This window comes from Panthera tigris, chromosome B4 (genome assembly GCF_018350195.1).
Source record: "Panthera tigris isolate Pti1 chromosome B4, P.tigris_Pti1_mat1.1, whole genome shotgun sequence".
NCBI classification, from domain to species: domain Eukaryota; kingdom Metazoa; phylum Chordata; class Mammalia; order Carnivora; family Felidae; genus Panthera; species Panthera tigris.
In genome coordinates this window covers 34613572-34639177 of record NC_056666.1, presented here as the reverse complement: position 1 = coordinate 34639177, position 25606 = coordinate 34613572, and the positions used below count along the sequence as shown (strand labels likewise).

Here is a 25606-nt window from a genome sequence, read left to right as displayed (position 1 = left end):
CCTGGGTGGCTCAGCTGGTTGAGTGTCCGACTTTAGCTCAGCTCACGATCTCACAGTTCATGAGTCTGAGCCCTGTGACTGGCTCTGTGTTGACAGTGTGGAGCCTGATTGGGATTCTCTCTCTGCCCCTCCCCCGCTTGTGCATGCATACACAGTCTCTCTCAAAATAAATCAATAAACTTAAAAAAAAAAAGGAAGTAGACATAGGTCACGAGTAATAAGGACTATGGAAAAAATTAAGGAATTATGAATGCTATTTGTTATAGGAAGTTGAGGGAGTCTTCTTGGGAGGACATATCCACCAGACACTGAACAAGTGATGAGGGGGGAAAGAGATAGAATGAGCCATGTGGACAGTGGAAGTAGGGCAGAGGGAACCATGAGTGCAGAAGCCCTGGGGGCAGGAATGGGTATGATGGATTGGCAAGGGAGCCAGCAGGGCTAGTACGACATGAAGGGGAAAGAACAGCATGTAGAGGCATTTGTGCTGCAGTAAAGAATGTGGGCTTTTCCTCTGAGATGAAAAGTCATGGAGGGTTTTGATCCTAGAAGAGGTCAAACTTAGGATTTTGCTTCTGGGCTACTGAGTGGAAAGCAGTGGGGAGGGAGGAGGAGATGAGGCAGGGAGGCCAAACTGGAGTGTGCCGCAACAACGCACGCCAGAGGAGCCAACAGTCTGGAGCAGGGAGGCACTGAAGGCTGGAAAATGCTCACACTCTGGGTACATTCTGAAGGCAAAGTTGCAGGATGTGCTGATGGACTGGCCGTAGGAGATGAGAGAGAAGACAAGGGTGTCTAAGCCTTCAGCCTACTATCTTCAGTGCTGTGTCTACAGGGCAGGGGCTGCAGCAGGACCCAGAGTAGGACCCAGGCTGCTCAGGGTGCTAGGAGTAAGGTCAGACTGCACTCAGCTTTGGACACAGCCAAGCTCTGATACTTCTAGAGGGAGCACAGCTCATCACTCCCTCCTTTGTGAAACATGTTCACTCAGCTTCCTAGACTCTTGTGACTCTATTTCACTGGCCACTCCTTCTCAATCTCCTATATTTCTTTCCCTCTGAATGACTACCAGGCATCCAAACAAAAGGGTCAGGAAGTCAGTGAGATACAGAGAAGTAAAGAGTATTTTGAGAAGAGGGGAGGGAGTCATCAGCTTTGTGTCACATGCAAATGACTGCTGGAGTAACACAAGGGCAAGAAATGACCAAGGGATTTGGCAACACAGACCATGGAAAGTAAATTGGATTGCTTGTAGAGGAAGGAATATAAGAAACACATTCTTTCCAGAATCACACAGGATTCTGTGTGATTTGTTCTTTCTGAACAAACCATAAGCAAGATCTTTTTTTTCCGTATCAGAGAAGTTGCCAAGTACATACCAAAGCCTGGGCATAACTAATTCCTAGACAGACTCAGGCTTTGCAGGTCGGGGGTGGGTTGGTGGTGGGAGGGAGAACAGAGGTAGGAAAGCAAAGACATCAGCACCTTATGGGAGCAAAATGGCACCAATCTCTTTGCTTCAAGATCACCCACATTGCTCACCCACTACTCTTCCCCCACCGGACTTTCTAGTACCTTCCAAGAAGCACTTCACAATAGACAGCATAATGAATTTTTATTATGATTATTTCAATTAAAAAAAAATAAGCCCAAAAGTCTCTGGGCAATAAGCTAAAATACAATAAAAAGCAGTATCTTAGTGTTAGCGACATACCTTGCTGGCATGCAGTGACGCAGTAGTGCCTTCAATGCAGGCAAGGCTCTGTAGAAATTTCCACATTATTTCCTACCACTTCCCCTTTTTTCAGAAGTCCCTACTGAAATGAGAGATGAAACTGAGGCACAGAGGTAAAGGAACTAGCCTGAGGTCAGACTGCCGGGAGAATCAGACAGGAACTGAGCCCAGAAAATCCTGACTGTTCTACCCAAAATGCTACCCAGATACAATTCTGTGGCTATTGCCCAGCAGGAGAAGAAAAACAGTGTCTTCTTCTAAGTGACCAGTTAATAACACCCCGTGGGGCAGCAGAAAGTGTCACAGGAAGCGGCCCTGACTTGATGCCCAGCGATCTGGGCCAGAAGCTAGTCAACAGGACTCCCATAATGTTCCAGGGCCCCTCCTGCCCCCTTGCCTCCAATGCACAGCCCTCACTATAAAATCCAACCCTCCTTGTGGAAAACCAGCTGCACCGCCTCGTTCACATCATTCACGATGTGGGATGCCTCCATGAGCCCCGGGCTGAAGCTGAAGTCCCGGTGCCCATGGAATGGAGCCTCCTCTGCACCCTGGACAGGCTGGGTAGGCTCTGGACCCTTGGGATTGTACACACCAGTGCACACCAGGATAGAGGCGCAGCTCTGCGTTGCTGAGGGTCGTTGCCTCCACAAGCCACCAGCCCCCTGCTTCTCTGCCCCATCATGCTTCACCATCTGCAGGTACTTGTGGAACAGGTTGGCACCGTAGACATCAGACATAGGATTATCACTGGCAGGGGTAGCCATACCAGAAAAGGAAAGAGAAAAAAAAACCCAGTTCAGTGTTACAAGGTAAAGAGAGCAAAGGACAGCTGTGGAACTGGCGTGCATTTGATACAAGGAAACAAGGGAGTGAGCAGGTATGGAGGAAGAGCAGGGGGAGCCTTGAAAGGGATGAGAAGCTGGAGCAGCACTTACCCAATAGCATAGAGTTTCCGAATGGGGGCCACCCAGCCCCGCCTCTCCGCCTGCTGCCTGATCAGGTCCTCTGCATACTGGTAAGTGAGGACGCTGGGTTTGCCCATCAGGCCTTCGTATCGCAGCTCTTTGCCCGTCATTTTTCGGTAAATGGTTTCCAGGCACAGCAAAAAGGTGCCATGGCCAAACCTGTCAAAGAGAGCTCAGCAGTTCAGGCCTCCCCTCACAGGCCCTAAGCAGGACCCTATACCTTTCACTCCAGCACCCTGTTGGTGACAGGTAAGTGAACTTATTTCTAGTAAGAATGACATTACCTATTTTTATGACCTGCTGTTACCTACTAACATTTGTTGAGCACTAGAAATGGCATACCACACTTACCTCTCAGAATAACCCCATGAGAGAGCAGTCATTCCCCTCATTTACAGTGAGAAGACTGAGGCATAAAGATTAAGTAACTTGACCAACATGGCAGAGCTAGGATTACAACCCAAGCAGTCAAGACTCCACAAACTGAAGTTTAAATTCAGCTTTAAATTTGTGGAAACTACTGGTTGCCATTCTCCCCTTCTTTCTCAGTGTCAATTTGCAGCTTACCATATTGTGACCCGATGTAAAAAGTACTCCCTTGCCTCCACTGCAGCGAGGTGAGCAGCCATGTGAATAAGCTACAGGCAAAGAGTCAATGAAATCAGAAGTGCTGGGCTAAACTATTAGCAAGTGTAAAATTGGGGAGTATAAAATTGTTCCATCCTTCCCCACTCGTCCTGCTGCCTGAATGCTGATATGGCGGCTGGAGTTCAGGCAGTCATTTTGGATTATGCTGTTAAGAGCCAAGGACTGCACAGCAGGAAGACAGAGGGAACCTGTCCCAGATAGGTGGGACTTCCACACAAGCCCTGGACTGCTTATCGCATACTTCTTTAACATGAGAAAGAAAGAAACTTCTATCTTGTTTAAGACACTTTTGTTTCGGGTTTTCATCCCTGGCTGCTAAACCAAATCTTAACAGATGCTGTCCAACATATTAAAGTTGTATTTCACAAATCAAAACCACATTGAGATACCACCTCACACCAGTCAGAGTGACTAAAATAACAACTCAGGAAACAACAGATGCTGGCAAGGATGTGGAGAAACAAGAACCCTCTTGCACTGTTGATGGGAATGCAAACTGGTGCAGCCACTAGGGAAAAGTGTGAAGGTTCCTCAAAAAATTAAAAATAGAATTCCCTATGACCTAACAATAGCACTACTAGGAATTTATCCAAAGGATACAGGAGTGCTGGTGCATAGGGGCACATGTTACCCCAATGTTTACAACAACACTTTCAACAATACCCAAAGTATGGAAACAGCCCAAAAGTCCATCGGCGGATGAATAAAGAAGATGTGGTATATCCATACAATGGAATACTACTTGGCAATGAGAAAGAATGAAATTTTGCCATTTGCAACCACGTGGATGGAACTAGAGGGTATTATGCTAAGTGAAAGAAGTCAGTCAGAGAAAGACAGATATCATATATTTTCACTCATATGTGGAACTTGAGAAAGTTAACAGAACACCATGGGGGAAGGGAAAGGGAAAAAAAAGTTATAGAGGGAGGCAAACCATAAGAGACTCTTAAATACAGAGAACAAACTGAGCGTTGATGGGGGCTGGGAAAATGGGTGATGGGCATTGAGGAAGGCACTTGTTGGGATGAGCACTGGGTGTTGTATGTAAGCAATGAACCACGGGAATCTACCCCCAAAGCCAAGAGCACACTGTACACTCTGTATGTTAGCTAACTTGACAATAAATTATATATTAAAAAAAAAAAAAAAAGAAAATTTAAAAATAATAATTAAAAAACAAATAAACTTGTATTTCAGTGTCACTTATTTATGTGACAAATTTTATTTTCAATTTTTAAATTACTGAATGAAAATTAATCTCGGGGTGCCTGGGTGGCTTAGTCGGTTAAGTGTACGACTCTTGGTTTCAGCTCAGGTCATTATCTCACAGTTTACAAGTTCAAGCCCTGCGTCGGGCTCTGTACTGACAGTGCAGAATCTGCTTGGGATTCTCTCTCTCCCTCCCTCTCTGCCCCTCCCTTGCACACGCTCTCTTTCAGTAAATAAATAAAAACACTTAACAAAAAAAAAGAAAGAAAATCAATCTCAAATTTAGTTTATAAACTGAAATTTGCCCCTGGCTATTCAGTTCCAGCCTACATAACCAAACCCCTCTCACCTAGTGTCAGCACACACTAACTATAGGAAGAATACTTCAGAAAAAATATCTAACCTCAGCATGCAGAAATATACGTTTTATAAAATATTTATTTATTTTGAGAGAGAAAGAGAAAGCACAAGTGGGGGCAGACAGAGAGAGACAGAGAGAGAATCCTAAGCAGGCTCCATGCTCAGCTCAGAGCCCCGATGCAGGGCTCGATCTCATACTGTGAGATCATGAACTGAGACAAAATCAAGAGTTGGATGCTTAACCGACTGAGCCACACAAGTGCCCTTGCAGAAATATATCTTTTAAAGTAACAAGGGAACACTTGTAACACTCATCTCTTTGGAGTTAATGAGTGACATGACTTCAGTCGCATCAAGTGTTGGGCCTGCTGCCCTCTGTTGATGGATCACTCACAGAGTGCACTGGGAATCAGTAAGTAGCAGAGAAAGAAAACTCTAGACTTTGGGCCTGCAGATTAAGAGCAGCCATACAGTACACAATAGCCATAGCTGCCCTTCCAGGAAGGCCCTCAAGGGCTAGGAAAAGCGCTGCCTAGACTGTTCTTAGCCTCCAAAAAGGACACGCCAGATGAGGTTTAAACAGCTGAGCAGAGAACATGGGCCTGCTCAATATCATTGTGCCTTTGAGAAAGTCACTTACCCACTGGGTCTCAAGCTCTCTGGCCTACACAATCATCAGAATAATTATTGCATACCCTGCCCCTACATCTTAAGGGCAGAAAGAAACAACAAAGAACTCGTGCTACAGGGACAATGCAAGGAGCAGCTGTACTGCTGGCCTCAGAAGTCATCCATCATTTGGGCTCCACAGGCAAACAAAGCATGTTCTGGGGGAGCCCAGCTGGCTCAGTCGGTGGAGTGCACAACTCTTGGTCTAGGGGTCATGAGCTCAAGCCTCACATTAGGGATAGCGATTACTTTAAAAAATAAAAAATCTTAAAAAAGGGGTACTTGGGTTGCTCAGTCAGTTAAGTATCCGACTTGATTTTGGCTCAGGTCATGATTTCACAGTTCGTGAGTTCAAGCCCCACATCAGGCTCTGGGCTCACAATGCAGAGCCTGCTAGGGATTCTCTCTCCCTCTCTCTCTCTCCCTCTGAAAATAAAATATATAAACTTAAAAAAAATAAAAATCTTAAAAAAAAATAACATGTTCTGTTAAGATTCTGGAGGGCAAAGATCATGCGTTAAAGATCATCTCAACATATCTTCAATGTTCTGTAAGCTATACTTTTCGTTTAATAATTAGAAGTGACCCATTGAAAATCCTCCCAGAAGATTAAGTTTCTGTGACAAATATGGGTTCTGCTCAGGCAGGGGTCTGACCGCCCAGAGTACTGACCGCCCAGATGGTAGGAAACTGTCAGCAGGACCACCCAGGCAACAGATGGCAGTGGCCACCACAGTCAAACCCAGAGACTCTGTGTCCTCACCTGGGCATCCTGGCTTCAGCCATCCAAAGGAGATCCATGTTGCTGGCCAGGACAGGAAGATGGGGATAGGGGGCTGTTGCCAGACCAGTCCCAGGGTTCCCATTGCTGAGAAGGACATCCATGATCAGCTGCAGGCTGGTCTCCCAGCGGATTGGCTCCCCAAGGAGGAGTACCCCTTTAAAGAGTAAAGGAATGGAGGTGAGGGTTGCAGGGCACTCTGCCTGCCCTCTGTGGCTGGCAGGAGGAAGGCCCTTAGAAGGCCAGCTGATGCCAGCTGGCACCACCCAACCACAAGCTATTCCTCCACAGTATACACCCCTGCAAGGGCACAGTTCCCAGAACCAGCCTTCAAAGAGCCACTCACCCATTCACCCAAGGTGAACAAAGCCCAGGACCCAGGAAGGCACTTCCTAAGGGCTCCCACTTTTCACTTGTATTCGCCAGTACTTCACAGAAGAGTTGAAAACAAAGAAAACCAGCAGCCAAGTCTCAAGCCTGCTTCCTCCGATTGACTAATGCTCTCCTGACCACCTCACTCACAAGTACCTGGCAAAGGGCTCATCTTCCTCAGCCACTTCTCTCTGAGCCCCAGAGGCCTGTAAACCTAGCAGCTAGGACAGGGGGATCCAGAGCGACACAGACCTGCATTCCAAGTCCCTGTTAATTTTCCTTTGTGAATGTGGGCAAGTTATTTACATTCTCTAAGCCTCGGCCTTCCCAAGTATGTAATAACAATACCTACTATCGTTTAGGATAAAAATGATGTAATAAAACACTTAACCCATGCTGGACACACAGCACTTAGCAAATGGTAGCTGCCAATATAAGCTACAAGGCCAGCGACTGAACAAAACCGGTGGTCTCAAGGGGGAAGTACTGCCCCCTAGGGAGGTGTTCTAGAAACTGGAGGATGTATTTTATTTTTTATGTTTATTTATTATTTTTGAGAGAGAGAGAGAGAGAGAGAGAGAGCGAGTGGGGGAAGAGCAGAGAGAGAGGGAGATGCAGAACCCGAAGCAGGCTCCAGGCTCTGAGCTGTCAGCACAGAGCCCAACACAGGGCTCAAACCCATGAACTGTGAGATCATGACCTGAGCAGAAGAAGTTGGTTTCTTAACTGACTAGGTCACCCAGGCACCCCTGGAGGATGTATTTTAATAGTAATGATCATGGCAAGGGATCATGGGAGGGGGCCAAGAATGCTAGATGCTCAGGACACTCCTACTAAACAATCAAAAACCGGCCCCTATTAACATTTGAGTGTTCCATCTGACATTCACAAAGGTGAAAAACCTATTTATAATTAATTGAGCTTAAGCCCTAATTTAATTCTACATGTAAACATAAAGTATTTTTTGGTAGAGTTTTCATACACACTCATTTTCCAAAAATGCAACTATCATGTAAGTCAAAAGACTGCACTTTATCTTTTCAAAACTTTACCAATAGTTGTTCCCTATTTTGGAAAATCACTTCACCAATGACAATGCTGCCCCTAATTTCTGAGTCACAAATAAAACACACCTATATCACACCTATTACACTTATATCAGGCTGCATTTGTAGCTGTAACATTCATGGTGATTCCATGTTTTGTATTATTATTTCACTACTTTATTATGTCTTCTTGAATAATCATTTACATGTTGAAGTACATATTACCTTACTAAAAAATTTTTGTTTTATCTCTCCCTCTTACAATTAGGGCTTTAGGGGCAGCTGGGTAGTTCAGTCAGTTAAGTGTCTGACTTTGGTTCAGATCATGATCTCATGGTTCGTGGTCTCAAGCCACGCACTGGGCTCTGCACTGATGGTGCAGAGCCTGCTTGGGATTCTCTCTCTCTCCCTCTCTCTGACCCTCCTCGACTCACGCACTCTCTCTCAAAACACATACATACATACATACATACATACATACATACATAAATAGGGCTTATGTTGAACTAGTTAATTTTTAATATACAGTATTATTCAGTATGTATTCAATTAATACACAGTATCAGTGAACTTCACTGCAGAGTAGTAAAGAGGACATTATGGTATTTTTGTTATACAAGGGAGAACTGGGTTTAATGGAGCTGTGAAACACTGGTTTAGATAACCTCTGGGGGCCTTTCCATGCTAAGATTTTCTACACTTACAATTTTTCTGGAATACTAAGGCAAGTGACATGGGGAAGGAAAGATTAAAAACAAATGTCTCAGAGGTAGTAAGTGGCAGATCTGAGACTAGAACCCAGACGACCTGACATCCAACGCCCCTAGCAACCCTACCAGTCTGTAGGCACAGAGCAGCACTAGGACAGCCTGGAGGGCCAAAAGGAGAAGCACCCAGAGCCACGCCTATCCATCCCAGCAGAGGACCTCATTACCTTCAATGGCAGGGAAGTCGTTCCTTAGAAGGGGCTGCCAAGAGACAAAGAATAGGCCCATTAATGCCACAGTCGCAGTCCACTACCAGACAGCCACACAACCAGTTTCAAGGGGTAGCAGGAGGAAAGACACACTTTAGACAGATCAAAGACCACCCCCAGGCCTAGTCCAAGCCAAGGAGAAGCCAGATAGGACTGAGGAAAAAAATTTACAAAGAAAAGTAAAGAGAGAAAGAGCAGGGCTACCACAGAACAGTCTGAGGGAACCCACATATGAAAGTCTCCCAGGAGGAAGGGCTAGTCAGCTGTCCTTCTCCAGGACAGGAGGTAAGTTATAAGCCAAGCAAGAGTCTAGAATCAGGTAGCTCAGATGAAGGTAAGCCTATGGAGAAAAGGGAGGCCATCAGGGCATGATGGACCATTTCTCTCAACATGAGATGAGGAGGCAGGAGTCTTCAGTTTACCAATCTCCTGGAGTCCGTTCCTTTTCTAGACTATTAGTCCTGGCACTACTACTAACCAGCTATGTGACCTGGGGCAGGTCCCTTCCTCTGCACAGGGCTCAGTCTCTGAGCTGCTCTAAGATCTGTTCCAACTCTGACATTCTAGTTCTCCACATAATTTGCATGGTCCTAGAAGAAAGCTTTCAAAGGCAATGAAGTGCTCTATTCAATCAGAAAGCTCCAGAGAAAGGACTAAGGCTACATAAACAAAAGTTAAGCTTATTTGTTTATAACTACATTTTTCCATATTTTGACAGTGGTTTGACTTAAACTGTAGGCCATATGACATAGAGTTCACATGAGGAAGGGGGGCCAAAGGCCATCAAGGGCGGGCAGTCATACTCTAAAAGATCAACGAGAGGCTCCGTAACTAGTGATCAGAAGAGATAACAAGTCAAATCAGTGGTTCAAATAAGAGCCAAACCCGAAAGGAATATGGACATACTCAGAATTGCTGGTTACTTTTAAAAGCAAGCTGTTTCTCATAAGGACAACTTTCCATAGCAAGCTTCAGTATAAAGTAGCAGCAATGATTAATTTCACAAAGGTTAATGATTCTTTAATCCAAGCAACACTCAAAAAGCCAGTTGGTAAAATATAAAACTCCTCACTGGAAATGCTAAGGCTTTGAAAGGGATTCTCAGCTAATTACAAACGATGCAGAAAGGAAAGCCCTTAGGAGCCAGTTGCTCTTCTGGGCCATCCTTGTGTATCTGGGGAACAAAATCCTTGGCCAGATATGCCTCTCCAAGATGGATAAGATGAAGTTCTTAGTGGGAGGGGTTGCAAGGCTGGTAAGAAGAACCCATGTGGGGAATAACAGGACAAAACTAAACACGAGACACCCAGGAGCATGCTCATTATTACCGTGGTCTTTGGCCGCCGCTGGAGATCCACCATGTCAAGCACAGGAAAGGCCATTCGCAGCTCATCCACAGTAACCACATTCTCAAAGCCCAGTCTACAGCAAGATTAGGAAAGCAAAGCTGGACACTTCTGGGAGATGCCTCTAAGGTGAGGGGAACCAACACAGTCCCAACCAAACTAGTCCACCCAATCCCCAGACAGGAGTAAACCAGCGAGAGCCCAGACACAGCCCCGCAAGGCCCATGGCAATCCTGGAGGACAAGCCATGACTGCACAGGCAGAGCATGTATGCACACCATCACTGAATGCATCGGTGGTCACTGGGCACACTCCGGTGCCAGGTCCTATGCTGGGCACTACCAGGGCACAGAAGCACACAAGAATCTCTGGCCTCAAGCTCACTACATGCCCAGGGCCCATTTAAACCAGCACTCTGTGAACAGTGCTGCCACATGTGTTGAGTTCAAAAGAGGAGACTCCTCAGTGGGCTGGTAGCTGGACAGAGTCTAGAGAAGTCAGACGTGAGCTAACTCTTGAGGAGAAGCCAGATTCAGACAGTTTGGGGAGCCCACGAAGAGTGGAATGCCAGTGCCAACCAACCTCTCCTCTCCAAGACCTGCCTCCATTTTCTTGTCCTCAATTCCCACTTAAAATCTTAACTGGGCATGGTTTCAGATTACTTTCAAAATGAATCTCTCAAAAATGCTTCCATTAGATCACCCTAACAGCAACAACACCTGCAATGACTCTCCTGCCCACATAAATAAGTTCGCTGGCCTCTTGCCCTTACTTCTGAGGTTTCCTTTCCGAGACACCACTCTTCCTCTTCTCATTCCCCACCCTGTCCCAATCCAATCTCCTGCTTTGGGGATCCATGTCTTCCCTGCTCTCTTCAGCATCCTTACCTCCTTCCCCGCATGGAAAACCATAACCATCTCCCGTGGCACAGCCACATCCCTCCATGAAGCCACCAGTCATTCCCAATCCCAGATCCTCCCTTCCCAACACCTGTGACTCTCAGAACCTGTACTGCACTCCTTGGTCTTCAATCATGTATCATCTTAAACACTCCTGCATCCTTTCTGGGTGTGCTACTCCTACCTCCTCAAGCATGAACCTTTTGAGGAAGACACAGCCCCATGTGCTTCTCTTGGTCTCCCTGCCCCTGCAGAGCACACAGCACAGGGCTGGTACAGAGGAAGTGCTCAACACAGGTTCACAAAATGAGCAAATGAATAAGCTGCTTGAGTACAGGGACCAAGTCTTCTGCCTCTTGAGTGTACACACACCCAAAAGGTTCACTGTAGATATTAGTTGATAAGTTGATTGAGCACCCCAAAGAACAATGCTAGAGCAGTTGTTCCCAAACCTAATTAGTTTTCTCTTTTAACATACAGATTGATTTTTAATCTCAGACCTAGTAAACCAAGAATCTATATATATTTTTTTTAAGTTTATTTATTTTTGAGAGAAAGAAAGCATGAGCAGGGGAGGGGCAGAGAGAGAAAGGGAAGGGAGACACAGAATCTGAGAAGTAGGCTCCAGGCTCTGAGCTGTCAGCATACAGCCTGATGCGGGGCTTGAACCCATAAACTGTGAGATCATGACCTGAGCCAAAATCAGGCACTTAACCAAGTGAGCCACCCAAGTGCCCCCAAGAACCTGTATTTTAAGCTCCCCAGTAGATTCCAATTCAGTGGGCTGGCTTTTGGAAACTATCAGGAACCAGGACCGGCCATACCTGGGAGCCATCCTCCCTCCCTCCAGAGCCTACCACATATCCCATAAGCTCTGGCACCATGCAGTCAGAACACCTCACTATGGTCCCCCCTCAGCCGTGGAAGGAAAAACTCCAGTCCTGTCCTCTCCTCTTCAGCCAGAGCAAGAATCACCAAAAGGATACACTCGGGCATTTTCCACCAGGGGCCCCTGCCCAGACACCAGCATCCGCTTGTTGTGATATTGGGAGAAGAGCTTCATGGGGCTGTGAGAGAGAATGACTTGGTCTGGCTCCACCTGTACAGACAGCCAAAGACAGAGGACAGCAGAGGTGACACAACAGTTGAGGGAAAATAATGGGGAGATAGGTGGCTTCTTTCACTTAGAAAGGAAAAAAATCTGTGCAGAAAAAAAGTGGGGGCAGCCTTTTCTGGCACCCGGACACTTCTAGACACTACCCAAACAGGTGTGAAAAGAACCTACTTTGGCTCTTGCCACAAAAAACAAACAAGCAGGAAATGCCATTAGTTGTGGGTTCTGACCACTCACCAAACCTGTTCTCAGTTCCTCCAACTGGAGACCACAGGGTTTATGTGCATGTTCTTTGTCATTGTCACAGAAATATGCCTCTGACTTTCTGTTTTCAGTTCTACTTAAAGACTTAACTTTTTAACATTTATATAATACAAACTCCAACAATGCAGCCAATATTCACAATGTTTTTGGAACCCTCTCTGGAAGGCACAGAAGGGAACCAGTTGTACTCTTTTGCTCTGCATTCACCCCTAAGCAATGTTGAACCCAGTCAATCAGCCACTTTATTTATTCTTTTGGTTCCAAAGGGCTGTTTCCAAAAACTAAATCCACCCTTAACAAAGAAGGATGTGTCAATGTTGATATACCAAGTGGAGCTCCAAATGGGCAAAAAGGGACTGCTTTTGGGGGACAGTGTTCATTCAGTTGTGTACAACTTATTTATGAGAAACAAGAGTGCCACCTGGTACACAGAGATTTAGGAAAATGTGACCCTTGCTTTCCAGGGGCTGACAATCCAAAACAGACAATCCTGGTGCCTAGAAAAGAAATGGATACAAAGACAGCAGACTGAAACTATCTAATCCATGGGCAGGATTTTTGTGCTCAACGCATAATGATATACAAAAAAATGCCCATGCTGATGAGGCTCTACTCATGAGTCTAAGCTTGAACTTCAAGTTATTTTCTAGTACTGACCCAACTGGCCATGCCCGAGGGCTATGCAACACTGCCCGAACCCAGGAAAGGCAGCTTAGAGTTGGAAGGGGGGTGCCACCAGAACCACGTCTTTGGGCTTCCATGTCTCCACCTGCCTCACCTTGAACCCCAGCAGGGCTGACAGCTCCTGGGCTTTGCTCTGTTGTAAGATGTTCCCAGCATTCGTGACAAAGACCACGGGCACCCGCAGCTGCCCATGAGAGTTCACCAGCCTACGGAATGCTTCCAGAGCAGCAGGGATCACTCTGTGACCCCGCACCAGCACTCCATCGATGTCCAACAGGAACCCAAAAGTGGGCGCGCTCTGCACAGTGGAAAGAGAATCACCACAGCGTGAGTCAAGAGGCAAAGGGGAAGAAGGAAAAGACCCTTACAAAATGGTGTGCCTCATTATCCCCAGGTCACCTAGAGCTTTGAATAGAAAATGAGGACATGGAGGGCACCTGGGTGGCTCAATCGGTTAAGCATCTGTCTTCAGCTCAGGTCATAATCTTGTGGTTTGTGAGTTCGAGCCCTGCGTAGGGCTCTGTACTGACAGCTCAGAGCCTGGAGCTGCTTCAGATTCTGTGTCTCCCTCTCTCTGCCCCTTGCCTGCTCATGCTCTGTCTCTATCAAGAATAAATAAACATTAAAAAAAAAAAAAAGAAAATGAGGACATGGGATTTCTGATAAGGCAAATCCATCTATAAAAATGAATTAGTCCCTTGTCATGTATTTTTAAGGATATAAGTATTTGGTTAAAACTATCTTTACATAATTAATATAAAAGAATTTTTAAGTGGAAAATACAGAAATTCAAAAACATTCCAGCACTTTAACATAACCAATCTCATCTCTTTGTTTTCTCCCATCCAAGTACTAACCAGGTCTGACCCTGCTTAGCTTCTGATTTCAGATGAGATTGGGTGTGTTCAGGGTGGTATGACCATAGACTCTTCTTTTTCTATTCTTATGCTTATCACATAGCTACAACTACACTTTATATGTTCGATTTTACATCCTGTTCTTCTTGCTTGACATTCAAATATTTTTATCTGTTACAACAGCCTTCATAATCATCTTTTACAATTTTATTACAACACACACGGAGTTAAAAAAAAAAAAATTCAATTGCTATAGATGATATAAAAAATTTCTCAAGTTTCTTGTCTCCTTCTTCCACTTAGTGTTGTTTCCTATCTTGTATGTTTCCAGGAACTTTTTATAAATCTATAGTAATAACTTCTTATCTGTTAACTAACACACAATGGCATTATATTTTATTTTCTTTTCCTTCTGACCTTTTTTTTTTTAAATACTTTTGGTATCTCTTATTTATCTTTCCATATCAATATACATAGTTCTATCTCCTAAACATCATTTCTAGCTACATAATTCTCAGTGAATACTCCACTAACATTATATTTCCCCCTATTTTGGATACTTACGTTTTCCTACATTTTTGCTACTATGAATAATGTTATAAAGAACTTCTTCATGATTACTGGTTTTTCCTTAAGCTAGATTCATAAAAGTAGGAGTAATAAGTCAAGAGTGCAGGGGCACCTGGGTGGCCCAGTCAGTTAAGTGTCTGACTACTCTTGATTTCGGCTCAGGTCATGATCTCGCAGTCTGTGGGATCAAGCCCCACGCTGGGGCATGGAGCCTACTTGGGATCCTCTCTCTCTCTGCCTCTCCCCCGCTTGTGTTCTCTCTCTCAAAATAAATAAATACACTTAAAAAAAAGTCAAGAGTGCAAACATTTTGGGACTCCTGGGTGGCTCAGTCAATTGAGTGACTGACTTTGGCTCAGGTCATAATCTCACAGTTCATGAGTTCAAGTCCCCACATCAGGCTTCTTGTCAGTACAGAGCTTGCTTTAGATCCTCTGTCCCCATCTCTGTCCCCTCCCCCCTCTAAAAAATAAACACTTAAAAATAAAATAAAATCATCTTAAAAAAAAAAGAGTACAAACATTTTAATGATGTGTAACCTATTGACAAACGTTTTCTAAAAACATGTATCAGGGCACCTGGATGGCTCAGTTGGTTAAGCGTCCAACTTCAGCCCAGGTCATGATCTCTCACGGTTCATGAGTTTGAGCCCCACACTGGGCTCTGCACTGACAGCTTAGAGTCTGGAGCCTGCTTTGGATTCTCTGTCTCCTTCTCTCTCTCTGCCCCTCCCCTGCTTGTGCGCTCACTCACATGCGCTCTCTCATTCTCTCTCAAAAATAAATAAATACTAAAATAAAATAAAAATGGGGCACCTGGGTGGCTCAGTCGGTTCAGCATCGGCCTTCAGCTCAAGTCATGATATCACACACAGTTCATGGGTTCAAGTCCCGCATCAGGCTCTCCTTGCTTCGGATCCTCTATGTCCCCCTCTCTCTGCCCCTCCCTTGCTCATTCCCTCTTTCTCTCTCTCTCTCTCAAAATAAATAAACAAACTTAAAGCTTAAAGTAAAAAAATAAAAACATGTGTCAACTTACACGGCCACTGGTAATGCACTTTATGCTTGCCGATAATAATTTTCATATGTATCAAAGAGTTTGTTAATTATCAAAGGTCCTGTTAATTTAAAAGTTTAAAAATGATGGTATCTCTCTCAATATGTATTTCTTGGGACTTACAAAGTTGAACATTGTCCTTTTTAAGTTTATTTATTTTTTTTTAGTAATCTCTACACCTAACATGGGGCTCCAACACACCCCTGAGATAAAGAGTCACATGCTCCTCCTACTGAGCCAATCAGGCACTCTGAACATTGTCCTTTTTTTAAAAAAAAAAATCATTCTTTGGACGCCTGGCTGGCTCAGCTGGTGGAGCATGTGACTCTTGACCTTCGGGTCATGACTCCAAGCCCCACATTGAGGAAAGAGATTACTTAAATTAAAAAAATTGTTTAGGGGGCGCCTGGGTGGCTCAGTCAGTTAAGTGTCCAACTCTCAATTTCGGCACAGGTCATGATCTCAAAGTCATGGGATCAAGCCCTGCAGAGGGTTCTGCACTGACAGCGCGGAGCCTGCTTGGGATTCTCCCTTTCTCTCTCTCTCAAAAATAAACATTAAAATAAAAGGATAGGATATTAAGTTATATTAAGGAATTACTAATGTTGTTAGGTATGACAGCATTGTAGTTATGTTTAAAATGTCATTTTCTTAGACGTACACACAGAAGAATCTGAGGGTAAAGTGATAAGAAATCAGCAATTCATTTTAAAATCTTACAGCTGGAAAAAACAAAAAATAAAAAAATAAAAGCTTAACACTGGAAAAAAAAGAGAGGGGAGGAACATAAGCAAAGCAAGTGTGGCAAACTGTCATTAACTGCTAAATCTGGGAGATGGTTATATGGGTTCATATTATTGGTTTTTGGATTTTTGAAAACTTACATAGTTAAAAAAAATAAAATGTCTCATTTGTGCTGATGGCTACAAAATTTAACCATACATAGTTTTAATGCCCATATCCTAAATAGCCACAAAAGTTGCTCTCTTAGAAATAAGAATCCACAGACCCTGCTACCGAAAACCTTTTTCAGGACAATTTAGCAATGTCTTTAAGGCTCCCTCATCTCTAACTATATAAATGAGTAATCATACACCTCCAACCCTTAGATGAATGTATACAGAGAAACCAAGCACTCAGTAACAAGAAAGTGAAGGTACAGTTGTAACAAATGTGCCACATTAACACCCAGATATTAGTAACACAGGAAACTGGGGGAAGGGGGAATATATATAGGATTCCTCTACAGTTTCTGTTCAATTTTTCTGTAAACCTAAAACTTTTCTAAAAAATAAAGTTTATTAAGTTCTTTAAACAAAGTTATCTATATAGAAAGAGACCTCCTTTCTTTTTTTTTTTTTTTTTCATTTTTCTTTTCATTCTCTTCTGTATCTGTGTTCTGATTTTTCTTCTGCTATCACTTGTTTTGTTATCTTTTGTTTTTAACTAGTCCTGGGTATTAGGCCAAATCCTAAAGTTCTTATCTGTGGCACTGATAAAATGTATGGTTTAGGTTTAGGTTTTATTTTTAATGTTTATTTTTGAGAGAGAGAGAGACAGACAGACAGACAGACAGAGAAAGGGGAGGGGCATGGAATCCTGAATCTGAGCTGTCAGAGTCCGATGCAGGACTCAAACTCACCGGCCACAAGATCATGAACTAAGCCGAAGTCAAGACACTTAACCAACTGAGCTACCCAGGTGCCCCAAAATGTGTGGTTTTAAGATTAGTTTGAAGTGAAGGGGCTACTAAGATGTTCCTTTGTATTTTTGCTTCTAACCTGGAATTGGTTTGGTATGTTTTCAACAACAGCATTAGAACTGTCTACTGTCTACTCCAATCACTTCCACATTTAAGAGAACTTACTATCTGCCAGTCATTGTGCAAAGTACCCTACATATATCAGAGAAAATACCCTACAGATATTCTTACAAAAACACTGCATGGTAAGTAATATCCTCAATGCATAAATGGAGAAATTGAAGCTTAGGAAGCTAAGTAATTTGCCTTAAGTCATTTAGTAAACAGTACAGGCAGGATTCAATTCTAAAGCTAGTACTCTGAAATGCTGACGCTACATGTCTTTCTTCCCTTTTTCTACTCTATCAGAAAGTCACTTGGAAATATCACCTGCAAAGACGCTAGAGTCAATACAATCGTTATAAGACAAAAAGTCCTTTTACCAAAATAGTCTCATTCCATGCTTCCAGCATGGCCACTTTTAGCTCTGTGGCACTAGTCAAGTCACTTAACTTCTTTGAATCTTAGCTGCTCCATATGCAAAAATGAGAACAGTGATAACATAGCTGTTAGGAGCTAGGACTCTGGCACCATACTGCCCTGGATTCCGGATTCTACCACTTACCAGCTGTACACCCTTGGGCAAGTTGCTTAACCTCTCTGTGCTTCAGTCCCTCCATCTGTAAAATGGAATAACAGTACTTACCTCATAGAGTTGTCATAAAAATTGTATAAATTAGTAATTGTGAAGTGTGTGGCACAAAGTGCTGTTTTTAAAAATAAGTATTTAAAATTATCAAAGGGTTACCGTGAAAGCACTACATAAATGTACAATACTATCATCATTACACACAGAAATTGTGATTTTAGAAAACGAAGTAATCCTCTTAAAAAAAAAAAAAAAAAGACAAATGGCCCAGGGGGAAGTGAGGGTGACAGATCTGACTACCTGCCTTATTAAGGTCCTGGCACAGTTGTCCACCAGCTGTTTGACCTTACAAAGAAAAGTACTTAAAAACTTGACTCCAAGCTTCAGCTTCCTTACTACAGGGTTATATCTACCTCCAAAGTTGTGGAATTATCACTTAAGCACCGGGACAAATTGGGGACCCTGCACCAGTTCTCTTCCTCTAGCCCCTCAGAGCTTCCCCTACATTCTGCATGTAACAGAGGCTCATTATAAGCACGGCCCACAAGCGAATGGAACCAAAGTAAAAAAGTCGCACAAAACCCACATTTATCTCTGAGCTGTCCGTTTATATAGGCGCGGATCCCAGAGGGGAGTCTATCGCGAGTCCCCAAATCTCTTTCAAATGTAGCTGAAATATCAAAACCGAAAGATTCTCATCCTGAAAAATCACAGAGGAAATGCAAGAATCACACTCTGACCAGGAAAACAGAAACACAGAAATCGCGGAGTAACTTTGGAGATGAAAGCAGCGAACGGCCAAGAAACAATCCTGGTGCGCGTTTTGGGTTTGTTTTGTTCATTCTCTAGCTGGAGTAACTTTTCTTTCAGGCCGAAGGCACGGCAAATCCCCTGACTGAGGGGGAGGCGGGACGCGCCAGGGACACTCGTGCTCTGGGAAAGAACGAAGCGCACCGAGGTCAGTGGCCTAGTAAAAGCCATTTCCCAGGAGGCCGGGGATGCCGGAGTGGCCCGGCCCCTCCCTCCCTCCCGGCGGCTCCGGCCCCATCCCCAGCCCTGAGGACCTGCTCGGTGGGAACCTGGACTTTCTCACCTGTGCGGAGTCCGCGGCGTAACCTCTTCTGGGGCAGCGGCCCCTGAGCCCCGCCGCCGCGCGCGCCGCCCCCCACCAGAGCCCCGGCACCGCACCGACCGCCGCCAGGCTGCGGAGCACAGCCATCCGGCCGCCCGTCGCGCGCACGTGCAGACAGTCGCCACGGCCCGCGGCCGTCCCCGCCCACGTCCCCGCTGCGCAGCCAATCAGCGGCCGGGGAGCTCTCGGGCCGATCGGTGCCCGAGACATCTCGGGAGTTGTAGTCTAGAGTCCGTGTCTGGAAGCGCGGTGAGGCGCGAGCCAGTTGGGGCTAGGGGTGTGGCTGAGTTCTGAGTCAAGCTGGGCATGGGGTTGAGCACGAGCGGGGCGGGGCAGGCCAGGGGTAGTGGCAGGAACAGGGGCCGGTACTCAACCAGGTGCAGAAAGTTCTTGCCCGGCGGGCCGTGGTGGGGGTTCTGTTGGAGCGAAGAGGCGCAGGCAAAGTCTGGCCCTTAGTAGACGGACACTTGGGGTGACAGGCCAGTATGCACGGCCTATGTACCTGCGGACTTCCTGGAACATGCGTTTCAGACTGAAGTCCCAGCTCCCTCAACCTTCGGCGACTTTATGAGAGAAAAGAAACTGTGGAGGGAATCAATCCTTATTTGCAAGGGGGAGGGAGAGGCAAAGTTTTCTTTTGATGTTCAAGTGTCCTGAACAGCAATCAAGGAATTCTTGTAGGATACCAATTATTCATTCTTGTAGTCTTTCAGTAAATATTTGCTATGGTCCTCCCTCCTGCCCGACTGTGTGCTAATTCCTGGGGAGACTATATGCATAAATAATCCTGCAAACTTACACTTTGTAGGGAGGTTGAATCAGGACTAGAATACAAGGGAGAAAATAACTGTCCCAAAAGAGGGTCAGATAACTAAGCGAACACCTTTGCTTTTGAGCACGGCTGTTTGTACCATTTGAAATGTGTAAGATGCCCCCTTTAAGACCTTTGATCTGTCCCCTGGATATAGTTACACCAAGAATGGCTGAGTCCACAATATATTTAGCATTAGGTAAAAGGAAACAAGGGGGGCGTCAGGGATGGACAGAGACTGTGCTAACTCAGAGATTAGTTAGCAATATCCTCAGATCTTCAACTTCGAAGGCCAAGATCTTAATTTTGTCAGTTCAGATGCAACTGAGCAAGATCTGGCAGACTGATTCACATTAACTAAACCTATCATAGCCCAACTCATAAACTCTGCCAGGGTATGTGGCTTTCCAAGATTGAAATGTTCCTAATCTCTTCCTGCTATCAAACTACCTAGAAACTGCTTTAGCAGGTACAAGATTTCTTGGTGTAATGATTTTAAAATATGTCCACAATTTATTTGACAATCCTCTTCTAAAAAGGTGTTTATTCCCGTCCTATTGAGTATGGGCTGGACTTAATGCATATTTTTTAAAATTTTTTTAAATGTTTATTCATTTTTTGATAAAGACAGAGCATGAGAGGGGGAGGAGAAGAGAGAGGGAGACACAGAATCCAAAGCAGGCTCCAGACTCTGGACTGACAGCACAGAGCCCTACTCGGGGCTCAAACTCACGGAGCGTGAGATCATGACCTGAGCTGAAGTCGGACACTTAGCTGACTGAGCCACCCAGGTGCCCCGGACTTAATGCATATTTAATAAATAAAATGAAGCATGCATAAATGTAATTAATTAATAAATAAATAAATTTTAAAAATGAAGTAGAAGTAACACTGTGATTGCCAAGGCTAGGTCCTAAAAGATACTGTGGCTTTTCTACCTTGTTCTTGTTTGGCTCATTCATTCTAAGGAAGTCAAATACACTTAAAGACACTCAAATGCACTTAAAGACGCTCAAGCCAACTCTCTGGAAAGGCCCACAGGGTAAAAACCTGAAGCCCCCCCACCAATAGTCATGTGAAGAAAGCCATCTTTCAGGCAGGTCCTCTAACCCTCATGGACATCTTGGCCAAAACCTCATGAACAACTGTAAGACAAAACTACCCAGCCAAGTCACTCTTGAATTTCTAACCCTCAAAAATTAGGAAATAATAAGTGTTTGTTGTTTAAGCCAGTAAGTTTGGGGGTAATTTATTGCACAGCAAGAGGTAACTAATACGCTTGATGATCACAATTATATCATAATCACTGCTATTCCATCTCCAGAGGTTTTGCAACCTGGGTCACTGTGTTCTGTATCTGGATCTGCTTTGCTTTCTATCTTCCCCACCTGTGCACTGAGCTCCATGAAACTTGAGCCATCCCTGGCAGGAATCAGAAGTAGCCTGGTTTGTTTCAGGAAAGGTGACAGAACACGTATATCTGGGAGGTTCCAATATGGCTATTGTAATTAATACTCTCTGGGTATTTGTGTATGTGTGTGTGTGTTTAAATATTGGTAAGTCTTCCTTAGATTCTCTAGGAGTTCGTAAGCCAGAAACGATTAAGAAAAATCCTTGAGAGCAAGGTGCCTCTCTGATTCACCTTTGTCATCCTCATAGGTCATATTGTGGTAACTTGCACTTGATGGGTGCTCAATTAAATTAGTAGGCAAATGAATGAATATCCATACTCCTGCTGTCCCTATAAACTTGTTCACATATATTTGTATGTGCACCTGAGTGCATAAGCCTGCTCATATCTACGCACATACTTTGTGTTAGTTAGGACTAGGATTGGCTATAAGTAACAGAAACCTCCAAAGAGTAGGGCTTAAATAAGGTAGAAATTTGTTTCTTTCATAGAAACTAAGTTGGGAAAGAACAGTGAGGCTTGGTATTGTGACTCCATCAGCTGATTAGCTACCCAGGCTCCTGTTTTGCTCCTTTACTGTCTTCACTGCACAGCTTCCACTTCATGGTCCAAGACAACTGCTCAAACCCAGATATTATGTTCATATTCCAGGCATCAGGAAAAAAGAGACAAAAAAGGGTATGCCATCTCCCTACAGGTACAATTTCCAGAAGTCTTACATAGGTATACCTCATTCTACTGCACTTCACAGATAATACATTTTATAAAATGTTTGTTTATTTATTTTGAGGGAGAAAGAGCATAAACGAGGAAGGGGCAGAGAGAGAGAGAGAGGGAGAGAGAGGATCCCAAGCTCTGTGCTGACAGCACAGAGCCTGACGCAACACTTGATCCCACGACTGCAAGATCACGACCTGAGCCAATATCAAGAGTCAGACACAACCACCTGAGCCACCCAGGTGCCCCCAGATAATGCATTTTCTGCAGATTGAAGGTTTGTGGCCACCCTGCTTTGAGCAAGTCTATCAGTGCCATTTTTACAACAGCGTTTGCTCACATCATGTCTCTGCATCACATTTTGGTAATTCTTGCAATGTTTCAAAATTTTTCATATTATTATATTGTTATGGTGATCTGTGATAAGTGATTATGACTTGCTGAAAGCTCAGATGGTAGTGAGCATTTTTAGCAATAAAGTATTTTTTAAATTATGGTATATCAGGGGTTTTTCTTTACACATAGTGCTACTGCACACTTAGTAGACTACAGTATAGTATAAACCTAACTTTAAATGCACTGGAAACCAAAAAATTTACTTGACTTGCTTTATTGTGATATTCACTTTGTTTCAGTGGTTTGGAACTGAACTCACAATACCTCCAAGGTGTGCCACATCTGCTTATACCTCACTGGCCAAAACTTAATCACATGGCCACACCTAGTGTCAAAGAAAGTTGGAAAATGTAGCCTTGTACCTGGTTAAAAATAGGCGTGTCCTTTTCCACATAAAAAGAGAATAAAGGGAGGTGCTTCAGTGGCTCAGTATTAACTGACTTTGGCTCAGGTCATGATCTCATAGTTCATGGGTTCAAGCCCCACATTAGGCTCTGTGCTGACAGCTCAGAGCCTGGAACCTGCTTCAGAGTCTATGTCTCCCTCTCTGTCTTCTCTCTATGCTCCTCCCCGCTTGAGCACGTGTGTGCATGCGCTCACACACTCTCTCTCTCAAAAAATAAATAAATAAACAGTTAAAAATGTTTTTTTTTAAGGGGGAATAAAGGAAATTGGCATTTTATGCCTCATACTAGGAAGCAGACAAAAAGGCTGGAATGCCTCCAAAAAAAGAAGGGCTGGAATGCTGTGGCTAAAAGAGAGTGGAGGATGGGGAGCAGACAACAGGGGAGGTGGGTGGATGTAGGTGGTGGTTAGTAAAGGGACATACACACACACACACACACACACACACACACCACACACACACCACACACCACCCCCCAACCCCCCCCCACACACACACACGGCTTTCCCCAGGCCCCACCCAGTCTTGCTGAGGGAGAATTTTGAGTTCATCTCTGCTGGGGAGTGATACCCATTCCCTTCTCCTCATGTTTTCCTAAAGAAACAACTTCTATTAACAGTACTACTAGCCTCTCTTTACCTGGGGCAGAGGACTTTCTTGATGGGTGGGCTTTTTACCTGGGACATGACTTTCTTGATGGGTGGGCTTGTAAGAAAGAACTATGTGCATGTGACTCTGTCCTTTCTCCCTTTGGGAAGCCAGCCCATTGATAGGACTTGGTGTTCCAGACTGCCTCTGTGGTGAGGAGGGCTGGGTTTTACACCTGTGCCTGAGACCTCTGGATTCTTGTGATTCAAGGGTAGAGGGGTAGCAAGCCCATTTTGTCTCCCAAATAAGACATGTTCTCCAACAGGCTTTTAACAGTAATAAATCAGATATTTATTCCATCTCTCCCGTGTCTATTCTTCAATGGAATCAGATTTAAGCAGGAAAATGAAGAGCATTTATGGACTTACCCTTAGAGCCTCTACCCGCACTGGTTCCAGACTAGCAACCCCTGGCAATTAGCAGATTAACTGGCCACCCAGTGGTAGGGAGGCTCCAGGGGCCCTGGTCAGCTCCTGGCCCCTCCAGGCCTCTGGAGGAAAGGAATAACATCTTTGGCACCACAATTAAAGCTAATGACTTGAAAATTGGACAACACAGACACAGCAAGTTGAAAAAATTCACTGCATATAAATAGCTGATGCTTTCTCCTATCCTGAAAGCAAGTTTTTCAAGTGGGAAGGAAGGTCAGTGCTAAAGACACTAGATGACAATGACAGGAGCAAAGCAAAGGCCCAAAGAGGGTCCTGAAGGCTTGGAACTTCAGCACATCACAGGGCTTCCTGCTCAGGCTCACCCTTCATGTTCTCTAGCCCATTGGTCTCCCCTGCTCAGAAAAATTCAAGACAGGGGATGTGGCCATGCTAATCCTGGGCTAAGGGTGACAGGACCTTCCTTCAGTACAGCTGAGCCCGAGTCTAGAAAAGGAGGCACTTCTGAGGACCTGTGTGGGCTTTCCTGGCACCAGTGCTGCAGCTGGTCACCAACCTGGTGACCCAGTCTCAGATGAATTATGTGACCCTAATTTGTAGCCAGGTGATATTTACAGAAAAACTTTAGGGGCAGGGCACCTGGGTGGCTCAGTCCCTTGAGTGCCCGACTTCAGCTCAAGTCATGATCTCACGGGTCGTGGGTTCGAGCCCCGTGTCAGGCTCTGTGCTGACAGCTCAGAGCCTGGAGCCTGCTTTGGATTCTATGTCTCCCTCTCTCTCTGCCCCTTTCCTACTCACACCCTGTCTCTTTCTCTCAAAAATAAATAAACATTGAAAAAAATTTAAAAAAAAAAAGAAAAACTTTAGGGGCACCTGTGTGGCTCAGTCAGTTAAGCATCCTACTCAGGTAATGATCTCATGCTTTGTGAGTTCAAGCCCCACACTGGGCTCACTGCTGTCAGTGCAGAGCCTGTTTCAGATCCTCTGTCCCCCTCTCTCTCTGCCCCTTCCCTGCTTGTGCGCTCTCTCTCAAAAATAAATAAACATTAATATAAATAAACAAATTAAAGAAAAACTTGAAACCCCCCAGGCTAAAGTACTTTATCCTTGAGTGCACTCATTCAGACCTTTGCCCTCCTTACCCCTGGCTGCAGAGAGGGTGGAGGGGTGACTTTCTGACACTTTGTCCCATCTGTAGAAGAAAATGAAGAACTCACGGAGCCATCAGTCCACACTGATGGGTTCTCCTCACAGCCCCATGCTCCTGCTCAGATGCTCCTTGTCCCCAGCACTGCCAGTGTTTCTTGCCTTTGCCATGTGCTCTGTTCCCTTTCCTGTTCTCTCCCAGTCACTCACCACCTGCTCCAGGGCACTCCAGCCGGAGAAGCCGGTTGACCCAGAGTGTGTGTAAGCTGTCCTGAATACCAAGCCGATTCGTGCTCCAAGAGCAGGCTGTGAGGAGAGGGCTCCTCAGAGACTCAGGATATAAGCGGGCAGCTCAGCTTGGCACACCAGCCTTGTTCCCCCTGCCACACCTGTGCTCTGTCCAACATGTCCATGTGAAATGCAAGCTGATTTCTGAGGTGGGGATGGCAATTAAATGGAAAGGAGAGGGGTAAACGAAAGAAGGGGTAAACTGGAGAGGAAGAGTAGAGAGAAAAGCAAGAGACAAGACTGATCAAGAAAATGCTAAAAATCCTACACACAGAAGAGTGAAGGAAGAGGAAAAAAAACAACAGAACGGAGAAT

General features: G+C 44.7%; 1 protein-coding gene across 1 annotated transcript; it reads right to left on the bottom strand.

Annotated features, from left to right (window-relative positions):
* Positions 1 to 1598: 1598 nt before the first annotated feature.
* HDHD5 (haloacid dehalogenase like hydrolase domain containing 5) lies at positions 1599 to 19188 on the bottom strand. Its single transcript, XM_007092864.2, has 8 exons — positions 19041 to 19188; positions 13169 to 13372; positions 11999 to 12111; positions 10096 to 10189; positions 8726 to 8759; positions 6356 to 6530; positions 2674 to 2862; positions 1599 to 2485 (listed from the first exon to the last, which is right to left on the bottom strand). The coding sequence occupies exons 1-8, from the start codon at positions 19164 to 19166 to the stop codon at positions 2152 to 2154; spliced, it is 1269 nt and encodes a 422-aa protein (XP_007092926.2). The 5' UTR covers positions 19167 to 19188; the 3' UTR covers positions 1599 to 2151.
* Between the last annotated feature and the right edge of the window lie 6418 nt (positions 19189 to 25606).

Coding starts and splice junctions, on each gene's coding strand:
- HDHD5 (XM_007092864.2), bottom strand. CDS start 19,166: ATGGCTGTGCTCCGCAGCCTGGCGGCGGTCGGTGCGGTGCCGGGGCTC. Junction 8,760..10,095: donor AGCGGCGGCCAAAGACCACG/GTAATAATGAGC, acceptor GTCTCTTGGCAG/CCCCTTCTAAGGAACGACTT. Junction 6,531..8,725: donor CGACTTCCCTGCCATTGAAG/GTAATGAGGTCC, acceptor TACTCTTTAAAG/GGGTACTCCTCCTTGGGGAG.